This window comes from Somniosus microcephalus, chromosome 2 (assembly GCF_052327205.1).
Source record: "Somniosus microcephalus isolate GS21.2 chromosome 2, FLI_Smic_1.0, whole genome shotgun sequence".
NCBI lineage: Eukaryota > Metazoa > Chordata > Chondrichthyes > Squaliformes > Somniosidae > Somniosus > Somniosus microcephalus.
In genome coordinates, this window is record NC_140988.1 from 336545402 (window position 1) to 336561301 (window position 15900).

A 15900-nucleotide genomic window follows, 5' to 3' on the forward strand; every position below is an offset into this window, starting at 1 on the left:
ATTGCTCTGCTCTCTTCTCAAGAACCTATATCTTCCTCTGCTTCAAATATTTATCTACTCTCCACTTAAAGGACGCAATGGTCCCTGTATCAACCACTCTCTGTGAAACCATTCCATGCTTTAGCAACTCTCTGCATCAATAAATTACTCCTAACCTTTTTCCTCACTCTTTTTGTGACAATGTTAAATTGATGACCCTCATCATTAATTCCCCTACCTGAGGTAATAAGAATTCCCCGCAGGCATGGTTTAACTTCAAATCGTGTTCAGGAATAACCCCTTCTATTTCCATTTAATCTTTTATATGCCTCTGTAAGGTTCCCTGACTGAAGAGCCCAAGGGGGAAAAATTCAGTTGGTTAGCGCCTCCAGTTAGTGCCTGGTGGGGGTGCTAACGGGGCGCTGATGCAATAGCGCCGCCGCTACGAGTTACCACCAGGGACCTCAGCGCCAGGCAGATCCGTACATCAGTGAGCATGCAACGCTCATTGGGTGCCTGATCTGCAAAATTCATTGTCGCCCCTTGCCTTAGCACCTCACCCCAACAGCGACAGGGAAAGGAGGTGTCAAGCAGGCAGATGCCGGCTCCAAGGGTGCTACTTAAAGGAATCATGAGTAGTAATTTGCAGCTGTCAGGTTAGTGCTGTTTCATTGCTTCCTTGTCAGTTTGACATTGTGTAACAGTTTAATTCAGTCATTTAAAGGTTGTTTAGTATCAGGAGTGTTGTGGCTACTAATAATTAGTTACATTTATTCTTCTCACAACATATCAAACTGCTACACTTGGTTACATTAATGGGGGCTGTACTGGCAGTCGACCGTGCCATCCAGGATCTACGGTGGAGAGAGCGGAGGCAGCGAGAAAGATTGAAACAGGTGGCCAGAGGGAAGAGTAGGGCTGTGAGGGCTCTCAACAGGAGGCCATACCCTCCAAGGGTATTCCAAGAGCACTTCTCCTACCTCCAATTAAGTGAGGTGCAGTGTATTAGAAGGCTCTGCTTCAGCAAGGAGGTGGCCACAGAACTCTACCACCTCCTGCAACCAGACCTTGAGCCTCAGATCAGGGCTCTCTCAGTGGCAGTCAAGGTCACCGTTGCCCTCAATTTCTTTGCCAGTGGATCCTTCCAGTCTGCAGCAGGAGACATAGCTAACATCTCGCAGTTCGCCGTCCATCGCTGCATCCGGGAGGTCACAAAGGCTCTCTACAGCAGGAGAAGGGACTACATTTCCTTCCCCATCACCACAGAGAAGCAGGATGAACGTACATGTGGCTTTGCCAGGATAGCGGGATTCCCCATGATGCAGGGCGCGATTGACTGCTCCCACATGGCTTTGCAGACACCGCATAACAATCCTGAGATCTTCCGTTACCACAAAGGCTACCACTCACTTAATGTGCTGTGTGTGGGTCCTGGGGACCACAGTGCTGCCCGAGACATGCTGGGCTACCTCCCTCCACATGGTGCAGAAGACTTGCGGAGAGGACCTCCTGCCACTTGCCGGGTAGATCACCGCCCTCCGTCTTTCCACTGCGAACACCAATGCCTCCAATGCATGGCCGCAGAATCTGTGGGCTCTCTCCCTGGGGTGTGCATCTGCCATCATTACGACTGCTTGAGTCGTCCAGTTCCTTCTCCTTAACCTGCTGCTGCTGGCTGAGATGGCTGTACAGCCAGCAATGATGAGAATGAGGTTCTGCAGCATCAATGAACCTCCCCTTTAAGAACTGGAAAGAGCCTGTGGCAATGATGATTTGTGATTAGACTGCACCTCATATTGCTCAGCGCTTTGAGTTTAACGCCACTCAGCTAGGCTATTAGCGCTTGACTTAGTGCCCCAATCCTTTCTTTGTGCAATCTGACTGAATTTTGCGTGCAGTCTGAAGCTTTAGCGCCTGGCGCTAATTCTCAAATTTTTCAAAAGTTACCGGCCATTCTTGGGCTATAATGAATTTCACCCCACCCCCCAAGTTTTTCTAACTTGTCTTCTTAATTCAGTCATCTGAAACTAGCAATCAGCTTTGTCCACTTATAGGACTTGGGATATTTTTCTTGTGCCTCATTGTGTAGAACGGATAGCAGTATTCAAGATGTGACCTGGCTAGAGCATTAAACAATGTTACCAATATGCTACATAGACTGGACATGGAGAGTATTGAATCAGCTCTCACTCCCAGGTTTCTTTCCGTCTCTCTTCAACTGGGTCGACATCATTCATTAAGTACTTCCCTTTTTATTTTCTTTCAATGTGTAAGGCACTGCACTTATCTGCAGTGAATTTAATCTACATTTGTTCTGTCCACTTACTAATATTGCCTAGGTCCATATGTAATTCTTCAGCTCTTTCAGCAGGTTCTACTGCCAACCCCCTCCCCATCCACCCCCAGTTTAGTATCATCTACAAATCTTACATTGTGTTTCTGTAGATCAGAAACAGTAGCAGCCGCAGCATTGTTAAATGGGACACGCCACTCAGTACCTCTCCCCATCCCAACATCATTGTTGCTTCCTCCCTTTTAGCCAGTTACTTAGGATGCCCACTGCTTTAATCTTGTGTGATAATCCTCCATGTGGAATTTTATAAAAAGCTTTGTGTATTATATTATAAGACTTTCCAGCGGCCACTTCAGATGTTTTTATTTAGAAAAGTTAGGGAGGAAATTAACTTAAAAAAAGATAAACATGATGCAGAAACCAAATAAAAGTTGTAAATCCAGGACACAGTGGAAGGGAATTCTCCTCAGAAAAGGCACTAAAGCCCAGAAATTACTGTTGGTGATGCCAGCAGATGAATACTTAATGCCTTCATATAACATTGCTCTGTCTGTTAGTTTTTGCAGAGGTATAAACCTATCTGAAATAAATAGGCTAAAGCCTGTGTAAAAATAATTGACCGAGGAATGCCATGCGAACACATTAAGTGTTCACCCGCTAATATTGCCAATAGACATTTCTGTGTTATCGTTACTTGTTAACTTTGATTGGCTTTAATTTGTTTTGGGGCTATTAAATTTGAAAAGGTATAAAGTTTTCTGAATGGAATAAGGCAAGATAAAAAAAGAAAAAATACGATTTTTTTATATTTGAGTCAAAATCTAAAAAATTGTTTTAGTTATTTGCCAAATGCTTTTGTAAGCTGGGTTTTGGTGAATGCAACATTTTTGGAAGTAATATGGAATATGGCCAAGAATTGCATCCACCTTGGTAAAAGTTGCATGTCTTCTCAAGTTTGCCTGCTGGTTCCAACAAGACAGTATCAGATTTCAGTTTTGTTAAATGAATTTCTATTAAAACGTTTTGCCTGATGTGTGCATTGCAGAAGTAGAACGGCCTTCGAGAAAAACAAAACAGATGTTTTCCGAGTCAAGACCAACAATGTCGGGCCATTAAAGAAAATAAGGTATTAACATGTTTCCCTTCAATAATTTCTACTCTTTTTTTCTCTTGTCAATTTTCTTCCCTCCTGAAGGCATTGAATCCTTGATGAAGTGTGTTTCTAGCGGTCAATCGCTGGTACCGCACCTAAGTGACTGATTTATTTGTGTGTAGGACTTGACAGTGAACATTAACAGACTACTTGATTACAAGGCCATCGCAGCTAACTCAGTCCTGTCTTCACCCAACATGCTCATACACAGGGTCACTGACACTGATAAAGAGCAGGGACCTGGACCAATTTTCCTCCATAAACTCAGAGGGCTGTGGTCAATAGTGGTATCTCTAGCAGTGCCCTTGCTGAGCACAGACCAACGACTAACCTAGGACCATTCTGGCCGGTCTGGCATTTTGTTTCAAAGATACCTTCTCCAAACTTCCCCATTAATTAAATAGCAAAATACTGCGGATGCTGGAAATCTGAAATAACAACAGAAAATGCTGGAAATACTCAGCAGGCCAGGCAGCATCCGTGGAGAGAGAAACAGAGTTAACGTTTCAATTCTGGGACCCTTCATCAGAACTGAAAAAAGCTTTAATTCCCCATTAATTAAGTGGCTAAAGGCACTGACTGGTACAACACTACAACTTATAGACCAGAAAGTCCAAGGTTGAATCCTTGGTCTGTGCTTAGTGAGTTGCTATCAGTCAAGACAGCAGTTTGGCTGCTACATATGTAATGAAGGATATTAGCTCTGATGAGGTGGAATCTGTATGGGTAGAATTGAGAAATACTAAGGGGAAAAAAACGTTAGTGGGAGTGGTTTATAGACCTCCAAACAGTAAGGCGGAGGTTGGGGATGGCATTAAAAGGGAAATTAAAGAAGCGTGCAATAAGGGCACAGCAGTCATCATGGGTGACTTTAATCTACATATAGATTGGGCCAACCAAATTAGTAACAATACTGTGGAGGAGGAATTCCTGGAGTGTTTACGGGATGGTTTCCTGGACCAATATGTCGAGGAACCAACCAGAGATCAGGCCACCTTAGACTGGGTATTATGTAACGAGAAAGGATTCATTAGCAATCTTGTTGTACGAGGCCTCTTGGGTCGGAGCGATCATAATATGATCGAATTCTTCATTAAGATGGAGAATGAAGTAGTTGACTCGGAGACTAGGGTCCTCAATTTAAATAAAGGAAACTACGATGGTCTGAGGAGTGAGTTGGGTAGGATTGATTGGGGAATGGCACTCAAAGGGTTGACGGTGGATAGGCAATGGCAAACATTCAAAGACCGAATGGATGAACTACAGAATTTGTTCATCCCAGTTTGGCATAAAAATAAAACAAAAAAGGTGACCCAACCGTGGCTAACAAGGGAAATTAGGGATAGCATAAGGTCCAAGGAGAGGACATATAAATTAGCCAGAAAAAGCAATAATCCTGAGGATTGGGAGCAGTTTAGGATTCAACAAAGGAGGACAAAGGGATTAATTAAGAAAGGGAAAATAGAATATGAGAGTAAGCTTGCAGGGAACATAAAAACTGACTGTAAAAGCTTTTATAGATATGTGAAGAGAAAAAGATTGGTGAAGTCAAGCGTAGGTCCCTTGCAGTCAGAATCGGGGGAATTTATAATGGGGAACAAAGAAATGGCCGACCAACTAAATACATATTTTGGTTCTGTCTTCACAAAGGAGGACACAAATAACCTCCCAGAGATGTCGGGGAACATAGGGTCTGATGAAAGGGTGGAACTGAAAGAAATCAGTATTTGTAGGGAAATGGTGTTAGGAAAATTGATGGGACTGAAGGCCGATAAATCCCCAGGGCCTGATAATCTACATCCCAGGGTACTTAAGGAAGTGGCCCTAGAAATAGCAGATGCATTGCTGGTCATCTTCCAGAACTCGATAGACTCTGGAACGGTACCCATGGATTGGCGGGTAGCTAATGCTACCCCACTATTCAAAAAAGGTGGCAGAGAAAAGGCGGGGAATTATAGACCGGTAAGCTTGACATCGGTAGTGGGGAAAATGCTAGAGTCCATTATAAAAGATGTAATAGCAGAGCACTTGGAAAGCAGTGACTGGATCGGACAAAGTCAACATGGATTTACAAAAGGTAAATCATGCTTGACTAATCTACTGGAATTTTTTGAGGATGTAACTGGTAAAATAGATAAGGGAGAACCAGCGGAGGTGGTGTATTTGGACTTTCAGAAGGCTTTCGATAAGGTCCCGCATAAGAGATTAGCGTGCAAAATTAAGGCACATGGGATTGGGGGCAAGGTATTGACTTGGATAGAGAACTGGTTGGCGGACAGAAAGCAAAGAGTTGGAATAAACGGGTCGTTTTCCGAGTGGCAGGCAGTGACTAGTGGGGTACCGCAAGGATCGGTCCTAGGACCCCAGCTGTTCACAATATATATTAATGATCTGGACGAGGGAATTGGATGTAATATCTCCAAATTTGCAGACGACACAAAGCTGGGTGGGAGGGTATGCTGTGAGGAGGATGTCGTGAAACTCCAGTACGATTTGGACAGGTTGGGTGATTGGGCAGAAACATGGCAAATGCACTATAATGTGGATAAATGTGAGGTTATCTACTTTGGTGGCAAAAACAGGAAGGCAGATTATTATTTGAATGGCAATAGATTGGGAGAAGGGGAAGTGCAAAGAGACCTGGGTGTTCTTGTGCACCAGTCGCTGAAGGTAAGCATGCAGGTGCAGCAGGCGGTTAAGACGGCAAATGGTATGTTGGCCTTCGTAGCAAGAGGGTTCGAGTACAAGAACAAGGATGTCTTGCTGCAGTTGTACAGGGCCTTGGTGAGACCACACCTTGAGTATTGTGTGCAGTTTTGGTCACCTTACCTGAGGAAGGACGTTCTTGCCATGGAAGTGGTGCAGCGAAGATTCACCAGGCTGATACCTGGGATGGCAGGAATGACGTATGAGGAGAGATTGTGTTGATTGGGCTTATACTCACTAGAGATTAGAAGATTGAATGGGGATCTCATCGAAACCTATAAAATTCTGTCAGGCCTGGACAGACTAGATGCAGGAAGGATGTTTCTGATGGCCGGGGTGTCCAGAACCAGGGGTCATAGTCTAAGGATAAGGGGTAAGCCATTTAGGACTGAAATGAGGAATTTCTTCACCCAGAGAGTGGTGAACCTGTGGAATTCTCTGCCACAGAGGGTGGTGGAGGCCAGTTCATTAAGTATATTCAAGAAAGAGTTGGATATATTTCTTAAGGCTAAAGGGATCAAGGGATATGGGGAGAAGGCAGGGATAGGGTACTGAATTTGGATGATCAGCCATGATCTCATTGAATGGCGGAGCAGGCTCGAAGGGCCGAATGGCCTACTCCTGCTCCTATCTTCTATGTTTCTATGAAACTGTACTTCTCAACTAGGAAATGAAAGAAATCATGCGTTTGACTAGATGTGTTCCCACTCCTGGTTGCTATTCACTGCCTTGTGTGTGGACATCAAGTGAGAGGAGTAAGCATCACAGTATTGAATAGTTCTGTGGAGAAATGGTGGCCACCAAATTAAAGAAAGAAAGAAAGGAACTTGTTTTACAGGCATTGAAGTACTTTGAAGTGTAGTCACTGCTGTAATGCAGAGAAATACGACAGCCAATTTTCACACAAGGTCCTACAAACAGCAGTGAGACAAATTACAGGCAAAGTTCCTCAGGGCAGTGTCCTAGGCCCAACCTGTAGTGTATGTACCTTTAAGAGAGAACTACTTTTACAGCTCCTGTATACTGTAGTACCGGCAGTGACCACACCTGTATATAAGCCTTGCGCATGCCTCTGTACCCCCAGTCTTGAGACTACCCTACTCCAGTAAATACCTGTTGATTGTTAAGTTACAGCATCCGTGTGGTTATTGAAAAACATCATACTCTCAGAATCACGGATCTAACACAATCATCTTCAGCTGCTTTGTCAATGACCTTCCCTCCATCATAAGGTCAAAAGTGGCGATGTTCACTGATGACTGCACAGTGTTCAGTGCGATTTGCAGCTCCTCAGATAATGAAGCAGTCTGTGCCAGCATGCAACAAGACCCGGACGACATTCAGGCTTGGGCTGATAAGTGGCAGGTAATATTCGCGCCACACAAGTGCCAGGCAATGACCATCTCCAACAAGCGAGAGTTTAACCACCGCCCCTTGACATTCAACGGCATTGCCACCGCCGAATCCCCCACCATCAACATCCTGGGGGTCACCATTGACCAGAAACATAACTGGACCAGCCACATAAATACTGTGGCAACAAGAGCAGGCCAGAGGCTGGGTATTCAACGGCGAGTGCCTCACCTCCTGACTCCCCAAAGCCTTTCCACCATCTACAAGGCACAAGTCAGGAGTGTGATGTAATACTCTCCACTTGGCTGGATGAGTGCAGCTCCAACAACACTCAAGAAGCTCGACACCATCCAGGACAAAGCAGCCCACTTGATTGGCACCCCATCCACCACCTTAAACATTCACTCCCTCCACCACCAGTGTACCGTGGCTGCAGTGTGTACCATCTACAAGATGCACTGCAGCAACTCACCAAGGCTTCTTCAGCAGCACCTCCCATACCCGTGACCTCTACCACCCAGAAGGACAAGGGCAGCAGGCACATGGGAACACCACCACCTCCAAGTTCCCCTCCAAGTCACACACAATCCTGACTTGGAAATATATCGCCGTTCCTTCATCGTCGCTGGGTCAAAATCCTGGAACTCCCTAACAGCACTGTGGGAGTACCTTCACCACACGGACTGCAGCGGTTCAAGAAGGCAGCGCAGCACCACCTTCTCAAGGGCAACTAGGGATGGGCAATAAATGCTGGCCTTGCCAGCGATGCTCACTTCCCAGGAACGAATAAAAAAAATGACTAGATAATCCGTTTTTGGTGGTGTTGGTTGATGGATAAATGCTGATCAGGAGACCAAAAGACCTCCCCTTCTCTTTAAAAAGTGCCAGTCCATCTGAGAGGCCAGACATCTCATGCAAAAGATGGCACCTCTGACAGTGCAGCACTCTCTCAGCCCTGCACTCAAGTGTCAGCCTAGATTATGTGCTCAAGTCACTGGAATGAGGCTTGAGCCACTCACTGCACTAGGTCCTGGACTATGAGACTTGGCCCTTCACCTGGGTATCTCAATAATAAAATCGGTAAAGGTAGGGGAAAATCGCACATAATTCCCAGTCCTGAATGCTATCCGGGGACTCATATTGGAAGTGTGCATGTGTAAAGGTTAGGTGAGGCAGAATCAGGCGAGATATCAGAGAGCGAAGAGAACCTATGGGACTGTATCCCAGCAAGAAGCCAACAGTCTCAGGAAAGAAAATTGGCAGAGAAAGATTGGAAACAAAAAATTTTACCAACCAAAATGTATCCATGTTGTCTATTTTTGGCAATGATTTTTCCTCCAGTTGTCTTTTACTCAACAGCCTGTATGGTATGCTTTCCCCTTTGCTATGAACTAGGATTGAACATGACAATACAGGAATGAGTGCCAGCTGGTTCGTGGATCGGCTCGTGATCACCGATATGAACCGCCCCCACCTCCGTTTTTACTTCCCCTGTAACCAGTGGCTCAGCAAAGAGGAGGGAGATGGACTCTACGTGCGGGACCTGCTCGGAAGTATGAACCCGATGGACGTACCCAAATGTAAGCCATTTGCCTTTCTGGTTATTACACTGGGACATAACACTCAACAACAATAAAAGCCATTCAGCCCATCAAGCTTGTCCCTTCCACAGCCCATGTATAATCTGGTGTACCGTGGACTGTACTTCTCCCTTAAAATCTCCAAGGAAAGGTTCTCCAAAGTTACTTCAGCCTCCCAAAGACGATCAAGCAAAACTTAAGAATATCTACTAAATGTTATCTACATTATACATCCTAGACCTTGGCATGAAACTTGCATTGTCCCAGCAGCTCGGGACCCATCAGGTCCCAGTCTTGTAACTCTCTCCTAACTACTGTATTTGTTATGATAATGAGTAAAAGATAAATGAGTGCATGTTACAAGTAGGGTAAAACATGCGTTTATATTATGTGTATAGTTCCACCGTCCAGTCCATGTTTTATGATATGTCCAGTCCCTATTTATAATAAGTGTATTACATTTTCCTACACCTATTCTATATATAAGTCCACAAAATAGTTGTCCTTGCAGTAGAAGTATTTCCAACACCAATAAATTAATAATTCTCTGAAAATCAGCATGATTTCCTCAAAAGAACAAAGTATGGGGGCGATATTCCCCCCCCCCCAGGCGATAACCGCTAACCTCCCGTGAAATTCCGCGGGAGGTTAGCGGTGGCGCTACCACATATCACCCTGATCTTCTGCACCCGGAGATCATGACGTCATCTCAGTCTGTCACGCCTCGGAAGAAAAATTCGCAATCGCGCCCCGCAGCGGTGCCGGGCGATGTTACCAGGGCGCAACTTAAAGGCGCGGTGGGCGGCCGGCCAAAAAAAAAAATGCCGATTTAAAAAAAATATTTATTTTCGGCCACCGGTCGCGGGGTTTGTGCCACGATCGGTCAGCCCGGCACTCTGCATGAGGGCTGCTCGCTCGGCACTCCCGCTCCCCAGTGGCCCACATATCTAAAAATAAACCTGCAGAGCTCGCAGGGTGGGACCCTTCTCTTTAATGCAGGGAAGAGCCCCGGCAACATGGCAACGCGGCAGCACCACGCTTGGCCACTTGTGACGCTGCTGAGCACATCGCCCCGGATCGGGACATTCCCCACCTCGTGCCCTTCAAGAGGCAAGTTTAGTGCTTGATTTAGCGCTCCACTTCCCTCTTGGAAGAAAAAATGGGAATTTAACTAATGTTTGAAAAGGGTAGTGCCTGGTGCTAACTTTCCAAACATTTTTTTACTTAGTGCCCCAAACGGCACCTCTAGCAGAATTTCACCCCCCTTTTGTCTATACGACATCTTATCACATCCTTAGGACATTCCAAAGCACTTTGCAACCAACAGATTACTTTTGAAGTGCACTCACTTATTTTGTAGGCTAACGTTCAAAGCCAATTTGTGCACAAGGCCTCACAAACAGCAAATGAATGAATGACCAGGCAGAAACCAGGGGAAGGGTGGGCAGTTAAAATGGAGCAGACACCTACCCACTCCTTTTCGATAGACTCTGGAACAGTACCCATGGATTGGAGGGTAGCTAATGTTACCCCACTATTCAAAAAAGGTGGTAGAGAAAAAGCGGGGAATTATAGACCGGTAAGCCTGACATCGGTAGTGGGGAAAATGCTAGAATCTATTATAAAAGATGTAATAGCAGAGCACTTGGTAAGCAGTGACAGGATCGGACAAAGTCAACATGGATTTACAAAAGATAAATCATGCTTGACTAAACTACTGGAACTTTTTGAGGATGTAACTGGTAAAATAGATAAGGGAGAACCAGTGGATGTGGTGTATTTGGACTTTCAGAAGGCTTTCGATAAGGTCCCACATAAGAGATTAGCGTGCAAAATTAAGGCACATGGGATTGGGGGCAAGGTATTGACTTGGATAGAGAACTGGTTGGCGGACAGAAGGCAGAGAGTTGGAATAAATGGGTTGTTTTCCGAGTGGCAGGCAGTGACTAGTGGGGTACCGCAAGGATCGGTCCTAGGACCCCAGCTGTTCACAATATATATTAATGATCTGGACGAGGGAATTGGATGTAATATCTCCAAATTTGCAGACGACACAAAGCTGGGTGGGAGGGTAAGCTGTGAGGGGGATGTCGAGAAACTCCAGTACGATTTGGACAGATTGGGTGATTGGGCAGAAACATGGCAAATGCACTATAATGTGGATAAATGTGAGGTTATCCACTTTGGTGGCAAAAACAGGAAGGCAGATTATTATTTGAATGGCAATAGATTGGGAGAAGGGGAAGTGCAAAGAGACCTGGGTGTTCTTGTGCACCAGTCGCTGAAGGTAAGCATGCAGGTGCAGCAGGCGGTTAAGAAGGCAAATGGTATGTTGGCCTTCGTAGCAAGAGGGTTTGAGTACAGGAACAAGGATGTCTTGCTACAGCTGTACAGGGCCTTGGTGAGAACGCACCTTGAGTATTGTGTGCAGTTTTGGTCACCTTACCTGAGGAAGGACGTTCTTGCCATGGAAGGAGTACAGCGAAGATTCACCAGGCTGATACCTGGGATGGCAGGAATGACGTATGAGGAGAGATTGTGTCGATTGGGCTTATACTCACTGGAGTTTAGAAGATTGAGAGGGGATCTCATCGAAACCTTTAAAATTCTGTTAGGCCTGGACAGACTAGATGCAGGAAGGATGTTTATGATGGCCGGGGAGTCCAGAACCAGGGGTCATAGTCTAAGGATAAGGGGTAAGCCATTTAGGACTGAAATGAGGAGGAATTTCTTCACCCAGGGAGTGGTGAACCTGTGGAATTCTCTGCCACAGAGGGCGGGGGAGGCCAGTTCATTAAATATATTCAAAAAGGAGTTGGATATATTTCTTAAGGCTAAAGGGATCAAGGGATATGGGGAGAAGGCAGGGACAGGGTACTGAATTTGGATGATCAGCCATGATCTCATTGAATGGCGGAGCAGGCTCGAAGGGCCGAATGGCCTACTCCTGCTCCTATCTTCTATGTTTCCTGCCCAGATCTGACCCCGAAGCAGCGAGGTCCTCTTTAAATATGCAGATTGGGCTCCAATTGCACCATCCGGGCCCAATCTGCTATTTTAACTGGAGACCTGCGTGACAAACTGCAGCTGCTTCCTCCAGCCACTTCTTTCTCTGCTCAATATAACTGCCTCTGATATAGTCACACAGGTACTTACGTTTCTGTATCCAGGGTAACTTTCACAACCCTCTTAGGGTTTCTTAATCACAGTGGTTATAATGGAATTTTTACGAGGGCCCTAGAAATGACAACAGTGGGACAACAGGCTAGGAGAAGTTCACCCTGAGTTGTGATGCTTCCCACAGTTCACTTACTAACATTCACTGTCTAGGCAAGGCTTACCAACTTAATGTATTTGGGAGAAGTCTGAGGCAGGGGGCTGTGATCTCGTGCTTGAGATTGCAATATTTTGCACGTAAGGACTGTGCATCTTCTCCTGGCCTTTCTCAAAAGTGATTGAACACAACACGCATATAAATCCCACAGCAAAGGGTAGAGAAAAAAAAGAGAAGGGAGGGGGAAAAGGGGTAAGAAAGGATGCATTAATACCACTTGGGCAACCCAGTGTCCACCTGACAGACCCAGCTCGGCACTTTTAATCATGTTTCTTTTGGCGTGAGTGAGTAGCTGCCTCAGGTCCGCGGCTTATGACTGCTAAGATTTGTTCAGTACTGACAGCTCTCATTACAGAGTCTGTGTATATGCTCAAATTGTCTTTGAAGGACAGTAATACAGACATTCCTTTACTTGTATCCCAGGTGGTAAATGGGCGCAACATCTCTAGCCACCCTTCAGATGTTCAGCTAATCTTTGTATTTTGCAGTATTGATTGTGTAGTCACTTAATTATTAATTATGCTAGTGTTCCATTGCCACCTAAGGTGTATGTAGCACACCAGCAACTGTTAACATCCTTTTCCATATCTTTCCCCAGTAAACAAATACATTGTGAGTGTGTTCACGGGTGACGTGAAAGGCAGCGGCACCGATGCTGACGTCTTCATTAACATTTTTGGTGAAAATGGAGACACAGGTAATTGGTTTAGTGTTTTCTACCATGATGCTGCTGTCAGTAATGGTCAGGAAGGAGTCATGACAGAGGATCTGGAGTACACCCACCATCTTACATCACCTTCCCCGGCCCGAGCACAGAGGACGGTGTCTGCCGAATGTGATGAAGCAAACAATGGACCCAGTAAATGGTTTTGGCCAGCAGTCCCACCAAGTTCTCACTGAAAATGTATTTTTCCATTGGGCTGCAAGCCTATGCCAATCACACACACGATTCTCACATTACTCAAACTGCGGCCTGACCACACCACTGTACAGCTTGTTCACAACTTCCTCAAACTGATTTAGCTACGTAGCTCAAAATTCTATTGGCTTTGTTGGTTGCTGATTTGCACTGGTAGGACCTGATGAACATCAAGTCTGCTAAGACTCCTAGGTCTCTTTCAAGTTCACCCTTAACCGTTTCAACACCAAGTGCGTCACATATTTTTCCTTGCTGTGTTCACATTAAATTTCATCTGCCATTTTTCAAGAATTTGCCAACCCTGTAATATCTTTGTTGCAACAGATGGCAAAATGTGAATGGTCCATTGTGATGGTCAAAGGAGCCATTTGACTTGTGAGAAAATTCCGCGCTTCCCTGTCTGTTCACAGGTATCTGTGACAATAGAGGTGTCTGTTGAAAATGAAGAATGTTTTTGAACTATTCTGTGCAATGTATATTGTATAAGAAATCTCAGTCTTTTCGTGTATTGCAAGGGAGGCTGGGAGGTGCAATGGTGTAATAGGTTCTTAATAGGACAGTATGGTGGGATAGCGCTTTGGAGCAGCAGCACCTGACGTTGTAGAATAGCGGGATACAGGTTTGCTTCCATCAGTCTTGCTAATACTCAGCAGGTCAGGCAACATCCCTGGAAAATCAGAAATCATCATGTTTCAGGCCTTAAGACGCTTCCTCGAGTCGAGGAGATATTACAGATAAACAGCATTTAAAAAGGAACACAGCAAGGGAATGGGGGAAGGGAAAAAGAAAAAAACACACAGGAAAATAAATAAAGTGATCTGTGGAGTGCTTGGGTGCAGAACATGGCAGATGGCAGATGTAATATTAGCAGGTGGCCAAGGGAGGCATAATGAGAGAAATCAAAGACTTATACGAGGCTTAGAGTGTCTGAATAGCTAAAGGGGGAAAGGAAGTAAGGGAAGCATGAAAATGAAAAACCGGCAAGGCAGAGCAAGCTCCAGTCGGCCTGGGTTGCTATGGGAGTCCACTTGCCAGATTCCCAATGAGCAGAGAGAATTTGAAAAGCGAGTCATTGCAGGGCTGGTACTGCACCCCCTAGAGTCTGTTTGAAGGTAGGATTGGTGACGATCTGAGAATAGGCTACTTATCATTATTTACTTTCTGAAACATTACAGGGGGAAAAAATAAAGGTGAAGGGATTAATATACTAATAAATTAATATAGAAAACTACAGTAAGCTGAGGGAAAATTGATTAAAAGTGCACACAGGCACTAGGAAGATTTCTGTGTTCTATCAAATGCTGCTGCCAGTTTAAGTGACACTTTGTTTCAGTAAATCTTTTATTCTAAGTTTAGTTTTCTTTAGGGGAAAGACGTCTGGACAATGACAAAGACAACTTTGAAAGAGGAAATGAAGACAAGTTCACAATTGACTCACCCAACCTGGGACACCTGAAAAAAATTACGATTGGCCACAATAGCAAAGGCTCCTCAGCCGGGTGGTTCCTGAACAAGGTATCTCGTGTTCCAAGTGGACAAGAAGTACCAAAAAACACAAAGATCTTTTTTATTTCTTTTCTATTTCTCATTATGATTTTTGGTATTTAGTTTTCTTTAGTTTGAGCAACAACTCGCAAATTTTAGGCACAGCGCAGTTTAGATTTGGGTTAATCCTCTTTTTAACCTGCTATTAAGCATTCCCGGGTCACCCACTGAGATAGAATTTATTGAATAGTACAGCACAGAACAAGGCCATTTCACCCATCATGCCTGTGCCGGCTCGCTGAAAGAGCTATTCAGCTTTCTTCCCCAACTGCAACAGTGTGGCATTTCCATCGCCCATGTGTCAGTCATCATGAGGTCCTCTCTCAGGGCAGGAATTGCAGGAATTGCTCAGACGTGGGTTTTTTTTGTTATTTACTGGCATCGACTGGGACCTGTGCTGAGACTGCCCAAACTCAAACTTGGAACCATCAACTCTTCTAAATGGAAATAGATACATAGAAACATAGAAGAGGAGTAGGTCATTCGGCCCCTCGAGCCTGCTCCGCCATTCAATGAGATCATGGCTGATCATCCAAATTCAGTACCCTGTCCCTGCCTTCTCCCCATATCCCTTGATCACTTTAGCCTTAAGAAATATATCCAACTCCTTCTTGAATATATTTAATGAATTGGCCTCCACTGCCTTCTGTGGTAGAGAATTCCACAGGTTCACCACTCTCTGGGTGAAGAAATTCCTCCTCATCTCTGTCCTAAATGGCTTACCCCTTATCCTTAGACTGTGACCCCCTGGTTCTGGACTCCCCGACCATCGGGAACATCCTTCCTGCATCTAGTCTGTCTAGTCCTGTTAGAATTTTATAAGTTTCAATGAGATCCCCTCTCAATCTTCTAAACTCCAGCGAGTACAAGCCCAATCGACCCAATCTCTCCTCATACGTCATTCCTGCCATCCCAGGTATCAGTCTGGTGAATCTTCGCTGCACTCCCTCCATGGCAAGAACATCCTTCCTCAGATAAGGCGACCAAAACTGCACACAATACTCAAGGTGTGGTCTCAACAAGGCCCGGTACAACTGC

General features: G+C 45.1%; 1 protein-coding gene across 1 annotated transcript in view; it reads left to right on the forward strand.

The window, feature by feature from the left end:
• The first annotated feature begins 979 nt into the window (after positions 1 to 979).
• The window catches only part of loxhd1a (lipoxygenase homology PLAT domains 1a), a 164812-nt gene continuing 149891 nt past the window's right edge, over positions 980 to 15900 (forward strand). The window contains exons 1-4 of the mRNA XM_085975347.1: positions 980 to 3398; positions 8880 to 9064; positions 12997 to 13095; positions 14684 to 14832. Of these exons, the coding sequence (XP_085831473.1) occupies positions 8902 to 9064; positions 12997 to 13095; positions 14684 to 14832 (411 nt within the window). The 5' untranslated portion in view covers positions 980 to 3398; positions 8880 to 8901. The remainder of the gene's footprint in view (positions 3399 to 8879; positions 9065 to 12996; positions 13096 to 14683; positions 14833 to 15900) is intronic.